General features: G+C 35.6%; 2 protein-coding genes across 4 annotated transcripts in view; one reads left to right on the plus strand and one right to left on the minus strand.

Moving 5' to 3' along the window:
• Positions 1-6,307, plus strand: part of DNAJC24 (DnaJ heat shock protein family (Hsp40) member C24) — a gene marked incomplete at its 3' end in the record, with an annotated part of 61,464 nt that extends 55,157 nt beyond the window's left edge. For both annotated transcript variants that reach the window (XM_082844014.1, XM_082844015.1), the window contains exons 4-5: positions 2,430-2,498; positions 6,177-6,307. In XM_082844014.1, the coding sequence (XP_082700140.1) occupies positions 2,430-2,498; positions 6,177-6,307 (200 nt within the window). The remainder of the gene's footprint in view (positions 1-2,429; positions 2,499-6,176) is intronic.
• Positions 6,308-7,495: 1,188 nt separating this feature from the next.
• IMMP1L (inner mitochondrial membrane peptidase subunit 1) overlaps positions 7,496-27,321 on the minus strand; it is a 74,007-nt gene continuing 54,181 nt past the window's right edge. For both annotated transcript variants that reach the window (XM_082844012.1, XM_082844013.1), the window contains exons 6-7: positions 8,484-8,594; positions 7,496-7,603 (exon numbers count right to left, since the gene is read on the minus strand). In XM_082844012.1, the coding sequence (XP_082700138.1) occupies positions 7,535-7,603; positions 8,484-8,594 (180 nt within the window). In that variant the 3' untranslated portion in view covers positions 7,496-7,534. The remainder of the gene's footprint in view (positions 7,604-8,483; positions 8,595-27,321) is intronic.

Genomic DNA, 27,321 nt, shown 5'->3' on the forward strand with positions numbered 1-27,321 from the left:
GCACGGGCTCCGGACGCGCAGGCTCAGCGGCCATGGCTCACGGGCCCAGCCGCTCCGCGGCACGTGGGATCCTCCTGGACCGGCACGAACCTGTGTCCCCTGCATCGGCAGGCGTACTCTCAACCACTGCGCCACCAGGGAAGCCCAGATACTGACTTTTAAAACCAGAATCCCCACAAAACTTGGACTGTGTGCATATAGTATTGAATAATCAGGTCAACATGTAGATGTTTAGATAGGCACAGAACAGGAGAAATTTTAATATACTCCTTTTAACTCTGACCTTGGGTAAAGTACTAACCATTTTTATGTTCTGTTTTCTTTCCCTTTTACCATGAGATATGGTCTAAACTGATCTTTCAGCTAAGAAGTAGTTAGCTACAATGAAGTTCCTGTACAGAAAGAGGAAAAAAATAATAAAAATGTAAAAGCCACTTTTTGGAGTAGGTGGAATAATAGAAAGGGTTCCACATGAAATAGTAACTAGGGAGAATAACAATAGCTTCCTAGTAGAGAAGCAGAACAATACAAACCTGACTTGCTTGGCAGTTATTTCTCATTAATTATTTTGAAATAAACATGGCATAATGGATACTTATGAATGGGTTGTCTTTTTTAACAATTAATGTATTACAGGTGTCCAAGATAGGTTAGATTAAGGTTTATTCATCTTGTCATTACCTCTGCCTTGTCTGATTTGCTCTGATTTCAAAATTACTTAAGATATCTGTAAGATACCCTGGAATGTATTTCCCCTAACCAAGCTCTATTAAGTGCCAATTACCCCCATTCTTCAATTCTAAAACAGTGTTTCATTTCTGCATTCAAGCAGATTATCTTGGTCCTTCTGAGTAAGAAATTGAAACGTGATAAAAGTCCATGAGACTTTCAGATAGAATTTTTTTTTAATTTGGAATACTGAATAACCTATAACCAAGTAAACTTTATATAGAATGTGGAAATTAAATTGTTTTGTTCAGAAACTACTTCTCATACTGATACACTTTGCATAGGCTATTCAGTGGACACACAGAGATGGAAGAACCACCCCTGGCCACTTCGCAGAAGTCTTTATCTTTGGGTTTTAGAACAGTTTAATAGACTTAGTACCCAGTAAATATGAAGTGATATAATATTTGACATACCTTAATAGAAAAGCATGGTGAGTTCAAAATATTGTATAATCTTTTCATCTATTTTAAAATTGTGTAACTCACCAATAAATTTTGAACAGGCAGTTATTAAATATAATTAAATCGCAGGCATTCACACAACGGAACAAAGGGAAGCATTCTCAGCAAGTGAACAAGAGACTAGTGAGACAGCTAAAGAAAATTTCATTGGGGTGGGGGGTGGATTTTAGTAGTTTCTTTTAAGCGTTGACTTCTAGAAGAACAATACAAGCATACAGGAAGTACAGCGTGCCTTTAAAAACAAAGACAAGTGATTCTCATATATAGTCGCTTTCTTTGTCCTACAGTACACTTGCTTTAAGTAAGAGTGCATGCTTATACTACCTAGACCATATTCCTACTAAATTTAGGTGGCATTCCCGGTTTCTTTGGACCTTCCCTCCGTAGGGAAAACTTTGGCCCAGGAAACAGCAGTGGAACATCAACACAGAAAGGTTGTGTTGCGTGGCTATTAAAATATTTTAAAATAATTATCCTTTAAGTTACCTATTACTCTGTTGTGAGGAATTAAAAATCAGATGACTAAAAGCCCCCTTAAATTTGGTTAGAGCCTTATTCTTTAAGGCACTTTTAGCCTGATCTCAGTTGATTGGAAGAACACCCCTGTATTAGTTTGCTCCGTCTGCCATAACAAAATGCCATAGACTGGGTGGTTTAAACAACAGAAATTTATTTCTCACAGTGCTGGAGGCTGAAAAATCCAAGATTGAGGGGCAAGTTGATGAGGATCCTGGTCAGGTCTCTTTCTGGCTTGCAAAGGACCACTTTCTTGCTGTGTCTTCATATGATACTTTCCTCTGTGCATGTGAGTGGGGAGAGACCTCTCTCTTCGTCCTCTTGTAAGGCCATCAGTTCTATCAGATTAGGACCCCACTCTTATGACCTCATTTAACCTTAATTACCTTCTAAAAGGCTTATTTCCAAATACAGTATGTTGGGAGTTAGGGCTTCAACATAAGAATTTGGGAGGTGGGACATAATTCAGTCCAGAGTGACCCTTCTAAAGTAGATAATTTGATATACATAAGGTTAAAAAGCTAGTAAAATATTATAACTGAGGTTCAAATATAGTTATTTTTTTACCTGACTCCACACTGTCTTTCTTAGTCACAAATATAGTAAGCTAAGTTTTTATATAATTAGAATTGTAGTGACCAGGCTGGACTTGCCTTCTTAGCATTCTTCATGGTTATGATTTAAGTATCAAAATTAAGTGTCTCATTCTGTATTTTACAGAAGATGATCTAAGAAATATGGGACCAGTAGATGCTCGAGTATATCTTGAAGAAATGTCTTGGAATGAAGGTTGGAATTATTTTTTTCTCTTGGTTACAATCAGGAAAAATATTAGGGACCTCCTGTAAGAAAAAAACCATAGGATGTTCGGAAATAACAGCTTGGCTTTCTATATATATGTGGGTGTTTTTGTTCGGAATCTTTTTGTTTCATTCTAAACTTCAATTATTGATGTCCACTTATGTGACTCATTTCCAGTTATTTTCCTATCCTAATTAGATGTTAGGTACTTAAGATTTCATATGGTTTTCTTTTTTAAACTACTTTGATTTTTTGTTTACTCTCCATCTGTATAACAGGGAATATAGTCAAAGGAGATAATTTTTTCCATCCTATGTTGACACTTAAGATGAATTCCTATTAGAATATATGTTTATTTTTGTTTCTTTATATGGAATGATAAATTGTCAGAGCAAGGATTTTAATGTTATACATGTTATACTCTTCTACTTGGAGCTTGATGTTTAACCTCCTTTTTTGATTGTGTCTTAAGTGGAAAAGAAAAATCTGTCACTCCCTTTTACCTACCATTGAAGTCATATCTTTTTCCCCTTTCCTATTAATAGAATTTAAAAACTTAAATCTAACTTAATTTTCCATTCTTCAGATTAGTTCTGTGAATTGCTCTGGTTAGGTTTTATTAAGTTCCTTTTTTTAAAAATGGAAGCCATGAATACCACAATTCCATGTTTCTCTGGGCAAATGAAGAAGTCTTACTGTTTTCTAGAATTTTATATACTCTTAGTCCTATAACTGTATTATTCAGCCTGGGGTACAGATTCCCTGGGTGTTTATAAAAATTTATTAGTAAGTGTGGATAAGTAGAAGATAAACAGCCTGTCCTTTCCGAAACCAAGTTTACTGGAGTATTTTTTAATGGCAGATTCTTAGCTTAGTGCTCTTAGGAAGTTGGGCCACAAAGCTATATTGACTTAGAAGGGGAATCATGTTTTTGCCTATGAGCCACTCTGCTCCTAAACTGCCAAATGAAATCCTGGGTAGAAATTCTTATTTGCAGTGAATGATTGGAAAACTTGAGATTTTGTGTAACTGGGGCTCCCGGGGTTCATGATAGTTTCATCAGAGTAAACAGGAAGAGCTACTGCTGTGAAAATAGAATACACTAGTGACACTGATTTCACTGCTACTTTGTGAAGGGGATAGATTAGAACATGTTTATCAGGGAGACTTGCCCAGCTAAATAATATTTTTTGAAAATACAGTATTGCCAGCTTATCAACCAGTATATGTGCGTGTGTGTCCATCTCTTATTGGACAAATTAGTTCTTCTTGTTGTAGTTGATATGACTAATATGTTTTGTTACTAATAATTCCTGATAATATTAAAACAGTGAAAACTGGTTTTTGTAATTTTTACTTCTTTAGTAAAATTTTAAAAATATAATCAATTTAAGATTTTATTTTAAGACTGTGGATTAGTGTGGTTCAAGCATCTGTTCAGTCAGCAAATATATGGGCTTTTTGATAACAAGTGAAAATGCCAAGACATTGAAAGACATATACAACATGAAATCAAGAATTATCATAAATGTTATTGTCCTTGGTACTCCCTAAAGTAAACTTGACAGTGAAGACAATAAAGAAGCTACAGCCAATGAATCCCAGCTACAGCCAATGAATCAGTTATAAGCAGCTACAGTTCATCTTAAAAGTACAGGATGTTCTTAGATACTTATTTAAATTAAGGGTTTTTTATCACTGCAAAGATAGAAATAGTCCTTATCCTTATGAGAGAAAATAGTGAGTAACAGCTACATGAAGCTATTATTTTTGCAGGAATGTTTAAAAACTGGTCATGTGAGTTTTGCAGTTGAATTTGCAATTTGGAATTGTTCCATGTGATTGCAAAGAGCAGCCTTGGCAGATGAAAGTACATAAAAAGTGTGATCAACTGGACTAGCAAAAGCATTTGATGATTCCTTCATGGGCGCTTTCAGAATAACCTTGGAAGGTGAAGATCCAGAATAGGGGAAAAGTGGATGAAATCCTACATGAAAAACATAGCCAAATTATCAGCTTCTGGGTCCAGGAACAGTAGGAAATGATGCATTTTACTATGCTTAAAAGGCATACCTGAAGAACTATTGAGAGACTGAAGTTAGCCATTCCCCTTACAGTTAGTCTCTTATACAGCTTGGTGGTTTTGTCTTCATTCAGTGTATTTAAAATTATGATTTCTGTGAAGATATCACTTTAAGTGATAGTAGAATAATTTAAGAAGAAATATAAAAATATGTGAGTTTTAGTGAGCATTAACATTTGGAATCATCTATGACAAAACTCCACAGTAGCCCATGGTGGCCTCTGCATCATCTACCAAGCACATGTCACCTCAAATTGTTTCTCAGTGTTCACTGAGGTGGTGAAAAAACAAGAGGGAGATTTAGCTCCAGAAAACCAATGGTTAGAATATGTATTTTTAGACAATTTAATAATAAAATAGTTCACTTTGAAAGCATGCTCTATTACACATATATGTTGGCTCAGATAGGGAAGATGTTAGTGTTTTAAAATTCAAGATTAAGTTATTTTTCTTTATAGAGAAAAAAGACATTGTGGTGAAAAATGAAAAGCAGGATTGTGAATTAATGTTTTCCTTACTGATAAAATAAACATGTAAAGCTGGCTTATTTAATTGCTTGTTTTTCCAAGACCAAAGTTGATTAGAGAACAAATCCAAGGCAGTTGAATATTTTTTCTTTTTCTTTTCTTTTTCTTCTTTTCATGGCATATGATGAGATCTAAGTGTTAAAAAATGAAGTTTGAGAATTGAATGAAGATATTTGATTGTAAGAAATTATATCTTTAGAGATTTAGTTCATTTATCTCTAATTTTTTTTATGACAGTAGTAAAATAATAAGATCAGTAATTACTTTTCTTTGACAGTCACTCCTCAGTGACAGTAAAATGGAATAACCAGTGGATCAGAGATTCTTTCAGCTAAAAGACAAAGTATTTCAACTTCCTAGGAAGATGAAACTTATAAAATTTCCCCCATTCGTAGGCAGAACGTTGCACCATATTGCCTCCTTTGGGCATCTCACTTCAGTGATTGTCCTTTTGGTTCCTGAATCATTTGTAAACACCAAACAAACAGGTACACACACATAGCCCCCACAGAAAGGACACCATAGTATATGTCTATACATTTAAGGCAGGATTCTTGAAATAGTGTGATACCAGAACAGACAGGATTCAAATGCTGAACCTGATAAACAGTCAAGTCAGCGGTTTTCTCTGAAAGGATACACTACTGGCAAAGGCATGCTCCTTAACAATAAGACAGCTAGGGCTGTTTCTCTTCTTCCTTCACAGTAATATTTTGACAACCACATTGTTCAGAAGAATGTAAAATTTACATGAATCTTAAGAAAACAGAAGACTTCAAATAAATTTCATTGGTCACTTCTGAGCATCTGCTCTCCCCTACAGGATCTTTGGTCTATTGTTTCATACCCTCAATACATTTCCTCCACAGATAAAGATTTTTTAGTAGATAATTTTTAGAAACACTGCCCCCTATATGAGAAATTTTTTCAAGTTCTCATTTAAATATATTTTATATTGACTGATCTTTTTTCTTTTGCAGTTTCTGTGGAATAGCTGCATTTTTTAAAAAGGTATTAACAAAGTAGTTACATGTAAGCATTTTGTTTTCTTTGCAGATGATCATTCTTTTTCTCTGAGTTGTCGATGTGGTGGAAAATACAGTGTTTCCAAGGATGAAGCAGAAGAAGTGACGCTGATTTCTTGTGATATGTGTTCACTAGTTATAGAACTCCTTCATTATCGCTGAGATTGTTCACTAAGTGGAATTCTTTAGTGTATTCAGACACATGGAGGAAAATCTACTCCACCTTTGTCCATTCAGGCAAATGTATAAAGCTGATTAAAAAAAAAAGGATTCTTTTTTGTCAGCTCTATTATTTGCAGAAAAAATATAAGACTGTCGAAGTCCACCTAGATTAATAGAAAATTAATTTCATTATTCATATGTATTTACATTTTATATTTACAGATCGCTAAGAAAGGGGGCTTGAATTAAAAATTATATTTAGTGAATTCCCATCTGAGAAGTTTATTATTGGTGCATTTTCTCCTTGGTACAAAATATAAGAATTTTCCTTTCTTCATATAAGTGTGTCTCATCTTTTAATGGGTCACAGTATCATCATATTCCTTTATAGTTGCTAAGTTTTTGAAGTAACATATTTCTAGCTGCTTAAGTTATAGGCCTTTTGTACAACTATTTCAAATCTCAGGTCATTAGAATTAAGTTAGAATCTTCGTGAATAACATTTGAGCCTGGCTCTCCCATGATGAAGGCTGGATATGGATATTCATGAGTTATTTCAAAGTTAGTAAAGTGAACTGGCAACCGGAGAAAGAAGGAGAGCCTTGGAGTCAGAAAACCGTGGCCACTGCGTTGCTGGTATGGTGAAGTGGACTTTTTTAATGTGTTATTATTGATTATAGTAAAGCTTTTATTTTTCTATATATTTAATATTCTATGGACCGTATGAGTCAGAACTCATTTAAAAAATTTTAAGGAATCCTTTATGGGATCATTGAAACATTCTTCCTTAATTTCAAATGAGTAAGCCAAGCATGTGACTTAGCAGCTTTTCATTAGGTCAGACTCTTGGTTTATTGTTGGTGTGGACTTATAAGACTAGTTAGTACTCTGCCTTGTAAATGTAGCTAAAGTATGAGGCATATTCAAGAGGAGTAAATTACCTTCCTTATACCTGTACAACCAAAAATTTGAAAGTGAGCTTGTTCCAGGTTTTCCCTAAAAATATTTTCGTATCAGAATTTAGATGACTTATTTTGGATTACACTTTTATCCATATATTTTGAACAAATATAGCTTGCAAGAGTGTGTGTTGCTTATTATTTACATTTAACAATTAAAAATAACTCAAACTGAATAGCAAATAGTTTATTAGTAAGTACATGGTTTCAGTGACAATAAATTCACTTTAGCAGAAGACAGTAATCAAATCAAAAGAATAAATGCTTGCTAATCATCAGAGAATCTGTGGCCATTAGGGCTGGCACGTAGAAATCCAAAATCACTCAGAGGCCAAATCTGTAAAATCAAAATGTGACTGAAGGCAATCAGTACAGTGACATTATAGCACCATCACATTCCCTTCTCTTTTTCATTCATCCCTTTCTCTATGCCGTATAATTAAATGCTTTCTCCTTATTCTTCAATCAAGAACACATTTTCTACTTCAAAATAAGACTGTAGAAAGTAAACCTGTATGTGTATGTATTTAACCTCTAAAGTTTGGAACATTCAAACATTATACTAGAAAATAATACGTGTGTAGTGTGTATATGTTTGTTTTTTCTTTCACTATCGTCAGAGTTAGCTGTAAACCTACGTACTTGAATATAACATCTGCTTAAGTGTAAAAAATCCTGTAAATTATCCAACAGCCCCAAATACTCATGTCTGTTTTTCTCCTGACTGCTTGTGGCAAAAAGGAAAAGCCAGTGAAAACAATAATCTTTACTATTACATTTACTACAACCATGATAAGTGCATTACTCACTATACTTAACTGGGATATCCCTGCATTCCAGCTAGTTGCTAGATTGCTCTTCTGCAAATGCATATATATTAACATACGCCCTGGGTATGAATATGGTTGGAAAAGTTGTATGAGAGAAAAGTAAATTTTTGGAGAGTCAAATTAAAAGCTTCTTATGCTACAACTAATCTGAACTTTATTTTTCAAACAAAAATTATTCTCAATTACCTGTCATAATGGGGGAGTGGTAATGTTTATAGCTATGAAGGCCAACATGTTCATAAAGTGTAGTAGTCATTGCAACAGTTTTATATCCACTGACAGCCTAAAGATTTCAGTTCTTCTGAAAGGAACTTTTTTTTGGGGGGTTTTGTTTTTTTTCCCAGCTCAGAGAAGAAAGCCTGCATTTTAAGCAGAAAACAGTAGTACCTTAAAGAAGATACGTCCTCTTATTAGTCCATATGGAACAGGTCCATAGTACCTGGAATCTGTAGAATTCTGTAGATTATCACCTTCTAACCACACATGACCTGTTGGCACCTAGAATTATAGAAGAAAGCAGCCCCTTTAAAAAAGAAAAACAAATCTGGGTACTATAAATAAAAAATCATGTCTTTTGGAGGTAGGGAGAAATGTCCTAAAGTTCTCTTTTACAAAATACATTCAAACCCTATAATTTGCATTTTTGCTGTTATTTCTTGCATAATAAAATAACTTTTACTAAATATTAATAAGTAGTATTAATATTTCAACTTTTAAAAAGACCTATCTTTTTTGCCATATGGTTCCCAAACATTAATTTGTTATGCAAACCCCAAACTGAGGTTATAAGAGATCAAAACAGTGTGACAGGGTCATTAATTTAATAGACTTCAAAAGAGGTCATTAGGATGCTGACTGAAAATGTGCCCTCCTGTCTCAATAACAGCATAAGCAGGGCAGCCACTCACTCAGCAACATCCTGGGGCCAATACCAAGGCCAGACCTATTAGAATGCTCATGATGAACTAAATGGTAATTGATTGTGACATCAATTACAAATAATCTCATCATTTTATTGGAGTGGGCTTGTCAGAATTCTAATTAAGATCCTTGTTCTGCCTTTGTACAGGCCATATCTTCAATGCATTATACTTCAATAATGACCATCAAGAACTAGAAGGACCTATTATAAAATCATCAGTTGTAAAATTAATGATGGTGACCTTCTACTAAATGAAAAGATCCCATCTTCTATATGTCTTGTTATTAACTGGGATATAACATAAATTTAAATTTTTACTCAGTGACAATCCTAAGTATATTTAGGACAGAACACATTACTTACAAAAATGCCCACTGTGATATGAGATATTTGCCCGTTAATGTCTGTTCAATATAAACTTTAAAAATTACTCTTCAGTAACAATCTTCAAAATTGCATTTTAAAGTTTCTTTTTTATAGGTTTTGTTACCCAAGAAAGTTGAATTATTGACCAGACCAAAATGATCTATGGAAAGGAATTAATTTTCACTATTCTTTTGACTGATTATTACTTGGGAACCTTATGTGAAGAAAAATATTCATATTAGGTTTAATAAGAAATGACCAGTTTTTTAAAATGTCACAAAATTTTTAAAAATGACTTTTAGAGCAGTTTTAGGTTCACAGCACAGCTGAGAGGAAGGTACAGAGATCTCCCATATACCTCCTGCCCCCACTCATGCACGGCCTCCCCATTACATCCCCACTAGAGTGGCATGTCTGGTACACTGACATCATCATCACCCGAAGTCCCATGGTTTACCTTAGGGTTCACTCTTGGTGTTGTACATTCTATGAATTTGGACAAATGTATGACATGTATCCACATCACAGTACTATACACAGTATTTTCACTGCCCCCCAAATCCTCTGTGATCTGCCTATTCATTCTCCCCCCCATCACCCCTGAATTACCTTTTGGAAAAATAAATTTATACAAGCATGTAAAATTTGAATTACAATTTAGAGATTATATAATTTTGAAATATATAATTTTGGAATGTCTTATATCATGTAGAAATATTAGCCAAAAATGAATCAAGTTACTTATTTTCATTTAGATACACTTAAATGTTAAATCTATTTGTAGAGTAAGGATAAAGTTTTTTGAAAGAATATCAGATATTGTAAGATCATTAACTTCTACTAGTGGAACTAGTTGTAGGTTCTAGGGCTAATAGCAAGGTTCATTCCTACCTATATAATAAGTAGATTTATATGTAGTGAAGCATAAGGCTGCTCAAATAGAAGAATGAGTACATCTCAGGTTACAGATGAAAAGAAGAACAAAATAGTGTATTTGGAAAAGGTAAAATAAGTCATTAAATATATTCTGAAGTACTGCCTTGGGAGAAACTACAATGTGAACATCTTGGGTGTCTAAATTTCCATAGTTTTTCCTTAATATGTGTTTGTTCCTGAGTTCTAAAAATAGGTAACATATACGAATACTTAAATACAATTATAAAGTTATAAAGACACCAATAAAAGCAAAGGAGAACAAAAATCAAAAAACGAATAAAGATACTAACGATCCAGCAAGATCTTTTTTTGCCTGTCCGATTGATCCAATATACATTTCCTTTCTCCGTGAAGCTTTTCCCTATGTTGCCTGCACATACCAAATACTCTAGATTGTTTAAAACACTTAAAGTCTGCCCTACATGGGGCTCTGGAACATAACATCCTCTTACATGCTTGGCTTTTGTGTATGTCTACTATTTTATGACTGAAAAAGCCAACAGACAATAATCATGTCATGATCTTAAATCTTTACAACACCTAAACCGATGTTGGAACGCAAATATTTGTTGGTGATTAGTATTAGTTAAGTAGAAATTCTTGTAAAGCACAATCACTTTTGTGGCAGTTATGACCTAAGTTTCTTCCAAGTTTAGATAAACACAGTGATGAAGTATTATCTCTGGTATAGTAAAGTTAACAAGAACAGAAAGGAATCTGCTAAGAGAGACCCAGAACATACCACCAGAAACCTTTGGAGGAGTGTGACCCAGGCTGTTCACACCTAGTCCTTGACTACAAGGGGTGGAACAAAAGGGAGGAATAGTAACACAAACTAGTGTTTATACATACTTTTCTGGTCATTTTAAACACACACACACATTTGATCCTTAAAACAACCTGTGAAGTACAGTTACTGACATTTAACAGAAGTAGGTTCAAATATGGAACATGCTACCTCTTACTTACCTGAAGCCCATATATGCTAGTACCCATGCATCCATTCATAGCAAAGGAATAACCTTTACATCTTAAGACTTCAATGTTTGATATAAAGTACAGACACAAGGAAACAACCTCATCACTGATGGTACCTTTAATAAGAGCTTCTCTATAAATGGGAAAACCTCTGAGTGTGAGTCTTAAAATCAAAGCAGTCACCTTTGCTGATCTACCTCTCTGTCACTTATTTTCCCAGTAAAAAATTCATTATGTTTGCAGTTACTCCACTTTTGAAACACATACTTATTTTTGATATGGGGTAAGGGTGTACACTTTAAAATCAATTTTAGAGGTATACTTTACAGTAAAATGTGCTCATTTTGTTTCGACACTAGTTTTGAAAAATGTGCATTCCTGTGTAACCACCAACCACAATCAAGATGTAGAACATTACTAGTATGCCCAAAAGTTCCCTCCTTTTCCAGTCCACCTCCCACCCCTACACCTCGTCCCAGGCAACTAGTGATGTTTCCTGTTTCCTAGAGACTAGTTTTACTAAAGTTCATATAAGTGAGATTGCACACTACATAGTATTTTGTGTCAGGCTTTTGTTCAGCAGTTTTTAAACGATGAATACATGTTGTATGTATCAGTCATTCATTGCTTTTTACTGCTGAGTATATCCCATTGTAAATCACAATTTCTTTCCATGAACCTGTTGATGGATGTTTGTGTTGTCTGCAATTTTGGGCTGTTACAAATAAAGCACTATGAACGTTCATGTATAAGTCTGTTTCTTTTCAGTAAATATGGAGGGGTAGAATTTCTGGGTCATAAGTGTACGCTTAATCTTAAACTTTTCCAAAGTAATTATACCATTTTACACTCCCAACAGCAATGTATGAGTGTTTCTGTTGCTTCACAACCTTGGTATTTTCAATTAAAAAAATTTTTGCCATTCTAGTAGGCTATTGGTGTCACATTGTGGTTTTCATTTGCATTTCTCTGATAAGTATTTTTTCTTGTACCTATTAGTGTATCTTTTGTGAAATGTCTATTTAAATATTTGCCCATTTTTAAAATGGATTATTCTTATTCATTTTAAGAGCCCTTTATGTATCTTGAGTACAGGTCCTTTGACAGGTATTGCAAATACTTCTTCCCAGTCTGGGATCTTTTCTTTTGCAATTTTTAATCTGCTGTAAAGACGATATATTTTTAGGCTCTAGAAATTTCACTTGGTTCTTTTTTATATTTACCATTTCTCCCTCATTATGTTCATCCTCTAGATCCCTGAAAATATTTATAATTGGTGTTTTAGAGCACATGACTGTTAATTCCATTATGTCTCATTTCTGGATCTGTTTTTCTTCTAGTTGTGGGTTACATTTTCCTACTTCTTCACATATCTAATAATTTGTTATTGAGCTGAACATTCATTTGTTGAGTGGATTTTGTTCTCTTTTTAGAGAGCACTGAATGTTGAAGAGGTCTGTTTGGTTTTTGGAAGGTGGTTAAGTTAGCTGTGGAACAGCTTATTCCTGTCAAGCCTTGTTTTTAAGCGTTGGGTCTCTCTCACACTGTAAGGGCTAGTCTAGCCCACTCCTAAGGCATGATATGCCAGGGTCTCTATGGAATGCTCTAGATATTTAATGAGATCTGTCCACTGTGGCTGGTCAGAACTCAAATGACAGCCCTGTGTGAGCTCTGGGAATTGCTTGGCTGCTGCCAATAGCTGTTTGGTGCTCAGTCTCTAACTTTCACCATAAGCAGGCACAGTTTAGTGTTCAGCCCCAAAACCAAGAGAATACTCTATATAGATTGCTGGAGATCATTCTGTAGCTCTTTTCTCCCCGGTGGTTTGATGCATAAATTCCAACCACTTAAACTTCCCTATACCCTAATCTCTGTCTCTTCAACTCAGCAAGACCACTGTCCTTTGTTTGAATTTTCCTCCTCGCACCTTCTGAAAACTGCTTTAAGGCAGAAGTTAGGGAAAGTATAAGGCTTGCCTTGTTTGTTTCCCTGCTCTCAGGAATCCGTCTTGTACTGCCTGCTGCGCATTGTCTGAAAACTGTTTTACATAGTTTGTCCAGTTTTCTAGTTCTTTATGGCAGGAGGGCAAGTTCAGCCGCAGTTACTCCATAATTGCCAGATGTTCAAAGTATCTAATATTTAAAGTCTTATTTTTTAGCATACCTCATAACAATATGAAGAAAATCCTTTTGGTGAGAACTAAAGTTCTTGATGTAATTAAAGTGTGCCTTTGGCATCTCTGCCTTGCATCCCCTTCAGTGGCATGCCCTGTGTGTCCTCATTTTACCCTTTCCCTATCAAAATCTCTAGAAAAGATTCGCCAAACTCAGCATGCAATTATGTATAAACAGATAAGTTCAGTATGGTATTGCTTGTATCTCAAAATTGGCGACAGTATAAATATTTGTCAGTAGGCAGATGTTAAACAGTTTATTTACAGAATAGTAGACAGCTAATAGACTGACATGAATACAGTCAGTGAAAAAAATAAGTTACAGGGCTTACTTAGGTATAATTACTTTTTTAAAAAAACACAAAATTTTGTTTTATGTATTTCAAAATTTACATTTTTGTGACCAGTATGTATTAAATAATTTTAAAATATATATATGCACATACACATACATGTGTGTCTTAATATGACTAGCCCTTTCAGTAATACTTGTACTTTTTAAAAATGGAACATTGTCCATCACAATGCAGGTTAGGAAGAGCTTTATTGAAGTAAAAAAAAATTTTTTTTTTTTTGTCTGTGGTAATGTGGTAAGAGAGTGACCTAACTTCCAGTCCGTATAGCAGGCTCTGCTTCTTTATACAGTACAAGTAAATGACTGCAATTACAGCACTGTCACCAGACCTCGGGATAACTAAAGTATTAGTCTAGCTAAGAACTCATTTATTTAGATAAATATAAAGTACAACACATTTTTGGTATGGGTCCAAAACTTAAAACCTGACCTTTCTGGTCAGGTGAGTGGAGTGGAGTGAAGCACGGAACAAAAATTTCCTCTCTAGCCCAAAGCGCGGTTATTGTCTGTTGGATTAACCTACTGGTTATCACTAAGTTCAAAATTCAAACCAGATAACACAATTCTATAGCAATATTATAATAAAATAGATTAAAATATATTTTTAAAATGTATTTTTAAAAAGCTGTTGTAACTTTCCAATTAAAGTAGAAAAGAACTCAAATAAACACTTAAAAAAATTATAATAAATGCTTTACAAATGCCCCAAAATGGAAGTCCTAATTCCATGTCTTTGTTCATTCTCATAACCAAAACTTTTAAAAAGTTAATTACTTTTCATCTCTGTATTTTTGGAAATACGCCATGCCAACTTGAATGAATGCATGAGACTGAATAAGAATGTATGAATATATGTTTACAATGAATGCCACCTAGAAATGTTTTCTTTTGCTCAAATCTGAATTTTCCCGGGGTCTCAGATACAACTAGCTTTAGGAATAACTTTTAAAGCAGTAAAAGAACGCTTAAATCATTCTTGGTTTTTCCTTTCTACGTCAGAGGTTTACTTCCTGAGCTATGATAAAACCTAATCTCAGGGCAGGACAAAAGAATCAAGCCTCTAGTTCTCAGCCATACTTGCTGAAGCCTAGTTAAGTGCCTCCTTTATAGTACAAGCAACAAATGTAATTGCCTCATGGCCTGCGGGTGTCCATTTAACAAAAGCAGCTTTTGGGAACCAACCCACAGGTGTTACGTTTCTTGATTCAAGTGAAATCTGATGAAAGAGTCCACAATATCAAATAACACATTTACTAAACTAATCAAACTCACTTATTATTTGATTAAGCAAAGATTATCTAATTAAGAAAAAGTTCTGACTGAAGAGTAAGATATTTGTACGTTTGACCTTTCAAAAGTTTCAAAACACAGAAAATCCTAGTAACAGACTGATTTTTAACTATTTGTTTGCCAGATATTTTAAAATGTATAATCAGCAAAGGCAGGGTATGCACTGGCCCTATTATTGCTCATGCCTCCTTAATGGTTCTTCTAAAATGATTGAATGTAAAGGAAATAATAATTATTAAAGAAACAAACAAAAATCATAAAGGTAATCGGAGAGGGCAAAGTTTTTGGAATCCTTTTCTGACATGATTATTTTTTCCTTTTCCTGAAATATATAGGAAAAGGAGAGGCATACACACCTTAGGAAAGCGATCAGATAAAGACTTGGGCTTTTTTGTTTTGTTTTTTGTGGTTTTTTTTTTTTTTTTTTTTGGCAAAAGCAAATGGAAGTGGTATATCAACAACACTGTAAAGTATTTCATTTTCCACATGTATTTTAAAGATTTTGTCTTGTGTCTCACAGAATGATGAATGTAAAATATAAAATGCATAATTTCCCTGCCCAGGAAAAAAGTCCATATGATGAATGTACATTCATGACATGTCACTTTAGTTTAACAATACCCAAATAATTGTTATTTATGTTACTATCTTTCAGGTAAGCAGAATCGAGTCAAATTAGTATACCATTATATGGTTAATGCATATTCTGCTTAATCGTGGCTTATATAACCAAAACATAGTCATGGTAAGATGCTATGCACACAAACTACTGGAGAGAATACTTGCAAAATGAGATCATTTATTAATTACATAGTCCTAAAAGAACTTCATAATGCCCAGTATTTGTATGACTCCTGCAATGGCAGTAAATAATTGTTGGAGTTTATCTTCCTATATACACCAACAAAACTATAGATAAAGATGTATATGTCAAAAAGTGAAGCATTAAATCCCCTGAGAGAAAATCATGTAGAAAGGTTTTTAAGAACACAAAGCTGAGAAAACATTATTAATCTTTAATTTTGTAAAATGGGGCTGTCTCAAGTGTCAGTTACGGGTAACTTTGAAAGCAAAACTCAAGCAACAGTCTCACTAATACTCTATTTTTACTGACATTCTTCTGCCAGAACTTTTTGCCTACATTTGTCTCCCTGAGTAGAATATCTGGAGTCATAAGGGAGGTGCTCCCAAAGGCTAGATGCATGACAAAGGGATTAACATTTATAAGGACCAGGCAAGGAACAGTTAACACACTTATTATTTCAGTAGATACTATCTCTATGCAGTCCTGCTTCTTTTTCTTCCCATTTAAATTCTGACTTATTACTAACCTATCCCACATCATTCCCGGGGACTGTTATTGCCTTTCCCTACTTAAAAATGGTGCCACTTTAGGTTCATAGCCAATTATCATTAAAGAGGAATTTACACCAGAGTTCTAGTAAGCTACACCTACAGCGTTGTGGTGAGGGTGTGTGTGATGAGGGATGCTTTTAACTAAAGGTTCTCTTTTATTACTGAGCATCTCCCTGCTGCGTGGGTTTAGAGCTTAGGCTAAGACTTGACTTGCTCATTCTCATAGCTATTGCAAGCAAGCTAAGCTCCTTCATCTTCTCCTTAAGTACTCAATACCTCCATCCAGCCTGAACAGGAATTTCTGATGGGTTGTTAGTATGGTGGTTAAAGTTACAGTCCACAGAGTCATAGTTCTGAGTTCAAATTGTAGCTCTGTCACTTACTAGTTAAACACCTTGGAGAGGTTATTTAAACCTCATCTAAAAAACTGGGACTAATGAATGCCTTACAGAAACATTCTGAAAACCAAATAACACATAAGGCTCCTGGCACCCAGTAAGCACTCACTATTGTTATTAACAGTTGCTCCAGCTGCTGGATGAATGATGCCTGCCGGGCTTTCTTTGTTCCTGGTTTCTTATGCAGTCTATCCAGTTCTCTGCAAAGTGAACTGTGCTTTGCAATTTCACTTCAGTTATGTTTTTGGTCTTTTTCTTTTACATTGTATTCGATTATATAGTTCTGGTACTAGCCAAGACTTTGAATTAAATCCAGTATAATTAAAAATGTACATTAATTGTGAATAGATGCCATATTAATTATGCCAAGTGATTTAATGAAATTCAGTTTTTAAGACCAAATCATCCAAATGTAGCAAAGACTAACATTTTTATTCTTTTAACAGGCATCTTTTTCAAGCAATGTTTATTAAATATCAAATGCCTAAGCACTTCCTTATGGAGTATTTACTTCTTCAGGACCATCTAGCCACTTGTCAGAAGGCAGAGGAAGGGGAAAAAGTGTTGGGATTGAAGCTAGTAAATAGGCCTTTCCATCCCAGCGATCTAATACTAACATCTCAATCCTACAGATTTTTTTCCCCTAGGATAATGGATTATTTGGTCTCTGACTTCTTTTTTGTTCTATTTGTAACAAGGTTACCTGCTGTTTTTGGATTAGTATTTAAGAGCAGTTCCTTATATTCTCATTTCAAGACTGTCTGTACTCTCATTTTAATATAGCCTGATGTACACTCTGGTTCTCATATTCCAGAAGATGAGCCTAACTTAATGAAACACAGGTATCTGAAAGAGTAGTAGAAAATGGCGGTAAATATGTAAATAATGAGTTTTCTCATGTTCTCAGAAAAAGTCTAAAATAGTAAATCAGATGCCTACTATACAGAATATGAGCTAATAGGTTTCCACCAAATTTTTGATTCCTGAGACTTCAAATAATTCTTCCCAGTCAAAACTCATCCCTATTTGGATTTATTCCTATAGATGAATCTCTGTAGCGCTTTTCAGTTTCTTATGGACCAGTGCATAACTGCATCATATAGAGATTGGCTAAAAAACGGATTTATACCTGAAATGGTACTAGAAATAAAAGATCAGTAGTAGAAAAGAGTCCATACTCCAAAAAATGAAGGATTAAAATAAAATATGTGGATCTTTTTGTACCTGATATTACTAGTATCTTAAAAAAAAAAAGCATTGTATTGCATGATTTTCTTTGATAGACACTTCTCCTACTTGCATTTTATTTATCAAAACCAGAACTCTAATGTCCCATACCCTGGAAATTATTTAGAATGATGTCTAGCTTTGTGAATACGAAGTTGCAGATTAGGCAGGTAGATGACAGATGACATTTTTTGTGATGATGTAAGATACGAATAGCTGAAGACCTTTAAAAAGTGAGGTTGATCTCAGGGGGCTGAGAGCATCAAAACACTGTTTTGACTAAGAGATCATGAAAATATACTGTGGACATCAAGGAGGGAATAGTATAGCACCCAAACATCATTCTGGGAAAGAATGTGTTTTCTTTCCACTTCCTATAATTTCATTGCCATTGTATTCATTTAAAGTACAATCTATCATAGACTTATACAGGCTTCTAGACTACTCCAAAACTGAGTATATCTTCTCTCCATTTCCCAAATTAACATCTCCCTCAGAACCCTTTATATATTTTTTAAAAATTTTATTTATTTTTGGCTGCGTTGGGTCTTCGTTGCTGTGCGTGGGCTTTCTCTAGTTGTGGCGAGTGGGGGCTACTCTTTGTTGCGGTGCGCAGGCTTCTCTCATTGTGGTGACTTCTCTTGTTGCGGAGCATGGGCTCTAAGCATGCGGGCTTCAGTAGTTGCAGCACACAGGCTCAGTTGTGGCACACGGGCCCTAGAGCACGTGGGCTTCAGTAGTTGTGGCACGTGGGCTCAGTAGTTGTGGCTCGCAGGCTCTAGAGCTCAGGCTCAGTAGTTGTGGCACACGGGCTCAGTTGTTCTGCAGCACGTGGGATCTTCCCGGACCAGGGGTCGAACCTGTGTCCCCTGCACTAGCAGGCGGGCTCTTAACCACTGCTCAATCAGGGAAGTCCAGACCCCTTATTTTAATGCACCACCTACCCCTATTGCTAGAGCCAGAAACTTGGGTCAGTTTTAAGCCTTTCAATTCCATTTCTTCCAACATCCAATCCTGTCTAGATATTCCCTTAATCTTTCTCCAAACTTTGTACTGCTTTCCATTCTTCATGTTATTATCTCAATTATGTCTTACAGCCTATTTATTAACTGGTCTCCCTGCCTCTGGCCTCTCCTACTCCAACCATCCTCTACTATACTATACTAAATATCAGGGTGATCTTTTAAAAGCTAAGTATGATAATCTTACTCCCAGGAATTCCCTGGGGGTCCAGTGGTTAGGACTCCACATTTCCACTGCAGGGGGCACAGGTTTGATCCCTGGTCAGGGAACTAAGATCCCACAACGCGTGATGTGGACACACACACACACACACACACACACAGAGTTACTCCCCTGCTTGAGACTTACAAGGAACTGAGCCCTAATCACCTTTTCATTTTTATCTCTGTTCACTACCCACCCCTCCCCACTATATGTCCCAGACATAGGAACTTACTTTTGGCAGCTACCCAAAGCACAGTGCTGCACCCTCACTTTTACATCTTCTGAATATGCTGCATTGGCTAGCTCCCACTTAGCCTTGAGAACTTCAACTCAGGTTTTACCTCCCCATTCTGTAATAATCCTATTCACCCCAGTCTAGATAAGTATCCTCTATTACAGCATTTTGTAATTCCTTGTCCAGTCCCCCAACTGGACTACAAACTCCTGAAGCTGTACTGTCCAACATGCTCACCACTAGTAACATATATGACTATTCAATCTTACAAATTATATAAAACTAAAAATTCAGTTCCTCAGACACACTAGCCACGCTTCCTGTGCGCAATAGCCACATGAACCTAGTGGCTACCATACTGGACAGGGCAGATATAGACTATTCCATTTTTGCAGAAAGTTCTATTGGACAGCCTGCAGGCAGGGACTTGATCTACTACTTTAACATGGTGGTGGCCCTCAGGTAAGTATTCAGTAATATCTGGAATTAATGGGATTAATGAATGCATGAATAAATAATAGGAAAGTTGTGAAGTTATTGTCTGGCAAATTTGCCCACCCTATAACCTCCTGAAGGCTTTTTAAGTTTTCTCTCCCTCCCCCCAAGTCCAGCGGTTTCCACTGCTCCTGGGACACAGTCTCATTCAGGAAGATGCCTGATGCTGGGATTGGTTTGGGGTTAGGTGCATTTGCAGTTACGGTCAGAAGTGCATATCAGTCTATGTCCCCAGACCTACTCTGACTTTCTTTACATAGGGAAGTCAGGTCAAATTTCAAGTCTCTTCAGATGACAGGAGGTTTTTCTAATCCTTCCTGATTTAGAGATTCATACACACAATGTACAGGGAGTAGATCAGAATCTTAAGTTGCATCTTAGAATTTTAAATTACTCACCCTATAGTTTTAGGTGCTTTATCTCCCTTCCCTGTTGGCTCTGTATGTCTGTGTAGTAGACAGGCAAGCACTAGCTATGCCAAACTAAACGATTCCTAAATTTTCTTAAAATAGTTATGAAAATTCCAACCCAGGAGGAAGCACTCTCGCATATCTAGGTTAGCAGTATAATGGCTTGTAATGTCAATATTTTTCAGCTATTTTACTATCTTCAACTGTTTTATAATACGCATACTTGCTTTTAAATCTGTAATTTCTCTTTTCCTTTCTTATTTAAGGTAGAAAATAGTTTACTAGAATGAGAATGCTTTTATAGACTAAGATTAAGTGGGTCACAGAAATCTGTAGAATTTTGATTGCCCAAAGTGGTAATAGAAGAACTTCATTTAGTTGCTTATTTCAGAAGACATTTGAACATATTCCACTTAGTCCAGCAGACCACTGTATCAGGTTAGGAAGCCACAGGACACTTGGAACACATTCTCTTTATGACCGACCATCAGAGTGGGAGTCTGCCTCAGATGCTTACACTGAACAGCAGCATTACAATTTCAGTCTTAGTAATTTTTCCCAATTACTTTTTTTATAAATTTATTTATTTATGTTGGCTGCGTTGCATATTTGTTGCTGCGTGCGGGCTTTCTCTAGTTGCAGCGAGCAGGGTCTACTCTTCATTGTGGCTTCTCTTGCTGTGGAGCATGGGCTCTAGGTGCGCGGGCTTCAATAGTTGTGGCATGTGGGCTCAGTAGCTGTGGCTCGCGGGCTCTAGAACACAGGCTCAGTAGTTGTGGCGCACAGGCTTAGTTGCTCCGCAGCATGTGGGATCTTCCCAGACCAGGCCTCGAACCCACGTCCCCTGCACTGGCAGGTGGATTCTTAACTACTGCACCACCTACTTTTAAGCAACCTAAAAGTATAGAGGTCTCATATAACTTGCAGATAAAACTACACGTAATATGGTATTTTACTGAATTGCATAAATGCCTCCCCAGAATCCCACCCATGGCACTGACTTTCCAACTTTGAGTGGTTAAAATATTTTCAGGTGAGCAAAACATGTTAGTTTCAGGAAGAGTTACTACCCTTTCAGTAGAAATGTTGATTTCATAAATACATATACATACTCAAACATATATTAAGATAAAATACATTTCTACAAAATAATATTTATAAACTACATATTTTTGTTAAACTAAGACCAAATTATTCTGAAAATGTTCAGGGAACACATCAGAAAATGCTTAAGTAGTGGGAGCCTCAAAGATGATTCTTTAGTGTTAACATCAGAAGAAAAACAGCTCAGAATTGTAAACACTAAGTCAAATTTATCTTCAGAATTGTTAGCTATAGGATGAAAAAGTCACGTCATCTCCGCAGTCAACTTCACTTTAGCAAAAAAGTAAACATATTTCCTGTGCATGAGCTGCAATCAAGGCATTAGCAGTGTGCCGTGACTGATCACCCTGGGAGCCGTTGCTGAGAAATGGATGTGAAGCACAGGTTTTTATCACTATAGTCTGCAAAAAGCAAGTCCCTTGTTTAGATATCCTAGTTGTAATAAGTGACATTATTAGGTAGTTCTTCTATTTAAATGACATAAGGATTTAGTGTATCAGCAGCTTATAATAAACAAACCCTTTCAATCTAATGATTCCTTTCCCTACAGAGAAGTACTTTTTCTGTTTATAATACAAGTGGTAATAGAAGACCATATGGTTGTGACTTTTAGCTAAAGTAAATGACATTTAAACAAACAGAAAAACAGCATTAGGATATTCAAGGATTTGAACTATAATGTAAATACACAGTACACGTTGGGGGCTATCAGCGTTTATAAAGTGACCATTTTCTAATGTTTCCCAATTAGTGAGATTGTTTTTCAGTTGGCCAATCAGTTTTGTTTAAATATTTTTCAATACACAGTAAAACAGATTTATTACTAGCATATTATCCCATTTCCAAGTTCTCCTTTTAAGAACACTATACCACCAGGGCATCCTGAGAACATTTAATCAGTTCTTTCTGAAATGTGAAAATGTCTCTATTTCTTACATTTCTGCCAATAACAATAATGATGTTGTTATTAACATACTCTACAATTCAAAAAGAAAAATGTAAGAAATACTACATTTCTTACACACCTACCATCACTCTACTGTGGTAACAGCCTAGCATTTGATGAACATTTCACCTTTTGTGTATGATTCTGGAATCTGTGGTATCAAGAACCGAAAAGCTTTATATAACTGGATATTTTGATAGGTCAAATATAAAAGCAAAAACATAATTTTTCTAATAAGCACAGATACATTTCCTTTAACAATAGCAAAAGATGCTACGCTTTAACTACAGGAAAATACTGAAATCTCCATAATATTTCTGTTAACATGCTCATCTCAACAAGGTGGCTGCTATGGCTGAGAAACTAAAATTCAATAAACAGAGTTTTAATTATTTGAAAGATTTAGAAAAAAAGATCCTTCGTTTTATAATAACCACTGGAAAGCAGAAGTTTACACTTAAAGGAACAGTTTACCAGCTTCAGATAACAACTTATCCATCCTTAATCTGCCAACCAATAAAAGAATCAAAAGAACAAAATACCTGTAGAGTTGTTACATATGTCCAAAGGCACATCATTTCTACTGAAATGTAGAAAACTCTCATTACCACACAAACTAATTAGTAGGTACTGCATGTTGCAAGGGCGACTTAGCCTTCATAGTAACAAAACCACCACACCATTTCTAGGGAACCAAATCTTCCCTCAAAATGAGAACAAGGTAAGTCCAGGGTACCTCAATTCCACCAGTCCTTCAGAAGATTTAGATGAGACCAAGTTCAGAGTACTCCAAACTAATTATTCAAAGCCAGGTAAATGTTTAATCTGCTTTAATAAAAGGGCTGAAAACTATCATTCAGTCCAAATAGAAGTCACTTGGGGAAAGAAACATTTAATCAGCACAATGCTATGCTGGTACAAAGTAACAGGGGCATTCCAATATTTTCTATAACATTTACCTGCAGTTATGGAAAATGGTCAAGTAGCCCTACCATGGAAGAAAGAGCTTTCAAGTCTTCTATGAAGACTAGAATAAACACAGATTGGCCAGTTCAGCATTAGCATACAGTGTGGTGAGCTACAGGAACATCTATATTACTGAAAAATAGAACATCGTGCACTTTACTCCAGAGCGAGTTTGCAGTAGAAACTAGAAGAAACTGAGTAGAATAGAAACTAAAATAAAACACTGTCAGACTCTAGTCATATATCCATTTGTCCACCCTTCAAGTATTTTTAAAGTATCTACTAGATGCCAAATAAAAGTTTAGGTGTTGAGGAATCAGCTGAGATCAAAACAAATCTCTGCCATTAAGAACCTTACATTGTAGAGCAAGGGTCAGCAAACTTTTTCTGTAAAAGGCCAGACAGTAAATAGCTAAGCTTTGCAGACCATAGAGTCTCTGTTACAATGACTCAACTCTGCTGTTTTACTGAAAGCAGTCACAGACAATATGTAAATGAATGAGTGTGGCCATGTTCCAATGAAACTTTAATTACAAGAACAGGCAGCAGGAAGAGTGTAGGGTCTAGTAGGCCATCAAAAGGACCATGGCTTTAATTATGAGATGGGAGGCCACTGAGCTCTTTGGGTAGAAGAGTAACATTATTTTTATGAAAAAGCATCATTATTAAAAAGGTTCATTTCAGTTACTGTGTGAAGAGTAGTCAGCAGAGGGGTAAGGAGGCAAGAAGATGGGAAAGGTATAAGCTCAGAGAGAAGTTCAGAAGTTACTGCAAGAAAACAAGAGTGAGATGAATTTGACTTGCACCAGGATGGTAGCAGTGATGGGGGCAAGATGTCGTCTAATTCTGATTATATTTACAAGATACAATCTTGTAAACATGATTTGCTAGTGGATTGGATGGGAGGGTGAAACAGGAAGAGAGGCAAGGATGACTCCAAGGTTTATGACCTGAGTGAGCAGAAGAATGGAGGCACCTTTACCATGATTGGGAAATACATGTGGGACAAGCCAGTTTTGGAAGGAAAATCAGTTTAGTTTTGGACAGATTAAGTTCAAGGTGAACATTATATACTAAGGTGGAGATATTAAACAGACTATCAGATATATGATTCTGGAGTTCAGGAAAGAAGCTGTGGTTGATATAAATTTAGGTCTTGAGTTAGATAGTATTTAAAACCATGAGACAGGAAGAGGTCACCTTAAGTGCACGTATATAAACAAAAGAAGTTTAAAATACAAATCCTGAGTTATTCCAATATTTGGAGGAACCAACAATGTTATCCTGAGAAAGATTATAAAGTGTTATAGTTTCTTGATTAGCTTTATAAGAAAATTTTACTGTATTTCCTGAGTCCTGGCTCTATATTCCCTAGGGGAATGGAGACTACGTTAAATTGCCTGCTGTGCAGATCAACAGGAGAATGCCTATTCATTTAATGTACTTCCTACCAGCTAAATGCTTCTTCCAACTAAATTATTTTTGGCAAATTAGTGGCTTCTAGCAGCAAACTGAGGAATTCCTATAGTATAGAAAGGCAAGTTATTCAAGATGTTTGAGCTGAGTACAATTTGTTTCTTTTGAGAGTCACAAATTAAGCTCATTTCGTAGTAGCCAATGCTCAGCCCATAACCCAAGGGAAAAAATTACTGGCCTCAATACCATGAAAATAAGCAAAACCCACTGCAATAGGACCTTGATAGGGACTGCTTCGTTTCCAAATGCTTAATGCAAAAAATAAATCACCTTTCGTAAGTGCTGCTTGCCACATGAACTTTTAGAACTCTGGAATGAATAAAATGGTTTCACATCACTTAACCAATGATCTGTTTATATTCTTGTTTGCCAACTTACAAACAATGCTATTTCTTTCATATGCTAAACTCTATGTTCTAGGTTCCAAATGACAATTTTGGTGTTTTGCTTTCTGAAGCACCTACTTAGGAGAATAAATGTTTTTTGCCTGAAATTCAAAACACGTTTAATATATATCATCCTTATTATGCATCTCAATCAAGATCTGAATAGTAATGTCTTCATAACCTATAAACAACAATGATTTTTCTGAAAGGATGCACAGATAAGGGGAAGAAACCCCTTTCATAGCATGCAGCACCAGTGTGCTTCTGAGATAGCTGGAAAAGGGAACACTCTGGAGGGGCAGAATGCAAACAGTTTGGATATCTCTTCAGTGCTCCAAACTTGGATGAATTTTTGTTATAAGTCACCTTGATTAATGGAACACATTTGCTAAAGTGGTTCTGTAATAGCTACACAATTCTTATGGCTTAAAAAACGCAGCCTAGTAAAACTGGTGGAGCCAGGAAGCCTTCAAAAATCACTGGCTTGTCTTTCAGAACTAATACTGGCCCTGATTAGAAACAGTTGCCTTTCTTTTTAAAAATAATAAAGACAAATACATTTTAAGGGAAATACAATTTATGAGATGGGAGTAGAAATAATAATAGTAAGTAGAGGATATTTTGGGATGAAAAGTAGTGGCATGGTAAAGAATATAGATTCTGGACAGAGCCAGGCTACCTGTGTTTGAATTCCAACTGTTTCTCTTACTGTTTGAAATTGGACAATTTATTTAACCTCCCTGTTGTTCAGCTTTCCCATCTGTCAAATGCTACTACCACCTTCACTGGGTTACTGTTTTGATGATTAAATAAATTAACCCTTGGAAAGAGTTTCAACAGTGTCAGGTACAGAGTAAGTACACAGTTAAGTGCTGGCCAATATTATTACAATTGTTTGTACACTTATAAACATGCAAACCAAAGTGAATGGAATACACCTGGAACAAAATGGCAGTGTCCCCTAATTTATCCTCTCAACAAACATAAAAATTCGATGAATGTCTTCTTTAAATAGAATATTCAAAAAATGTACGTCTTATAGTCCTCTGGTTATTTTCTCTGATTACTTAGCAGAGATTTTATCTAAATCTTTTCATCCTAATATTCCTCCTTTAATAATTTTAAAAGAAAACAACAGCAGTGTACACACTGTACACAGATAGTAGATGCTATCATTTATATATTTTGTTATTCTTTCTGTTGATAAAACTATTTCTGGTCTGAAGTATATGCTTGTTGCTAAAGCAACTCAGAAGTGACTAGAATGCCTCAAGAAATGAAAATAGTCATGTGAAGGTGAAACCATTACGTAAATAAGTGACATTTTTGAAAAATAAAAGGATAAGTATCCATGATGAAGGCCACAGAAAAATAGGCTACCTGATACCACATTCTCAACTTTAACATTATCACCATCAGCTACGGATTCCTAGGATGTTTAGCACTGTAGTAATAAACATCAAAAGTGTAATAAACATTTGCACAGCTGAACCATAGTCTATTAAGAACGGTAAATAAATAACAGATTATTTAATAGTCTACTGATCAAACTTATAGGGCAATCAGAGGCTATTGTAGGTCAAAATAAATTTACCACGATGAAGACAATTTAACTCTTAATTATATGTTTACACTGGGGATGAAGATAAAGTTACTTAACAGATGTAACAGCTCTATTAATAATCTGACAGTGACACAGAAAATTTAAACAAAAATAGAAAATTAAATTATAATTAAAGTGAGAAGAGTATATGCTGAGTAAACAGAAGGCTGCCCTCCCCTGCCACAAGCTGTCTCAGCAGCCATGTGACTGGTGAAAGGGGCTCACACGTTACATTTGCTCTTCACTCTTCCGTTCTACTGCTCTTGCTCTTCTTCCTAACTGAATTGGCAAGTTGACTACACCAAAATATCTATCCTAAACATTTAAATAGGATTTTAAAAAACTAAACTACAAGACTGTGTTTGGTTTTACCAGA

This window comes from Leucopleurus acutus, assembly GCF_964270905.1.
Source record: "Leucopleurus acutus genome assembly, chromosome: 8".
Lineage (NCBI taxonomy): Eukaryota > Metazoa > Chordata > Mammalia > Artiodactyla > Delphinidae > Leucopleurus > Leucopleurus acutus.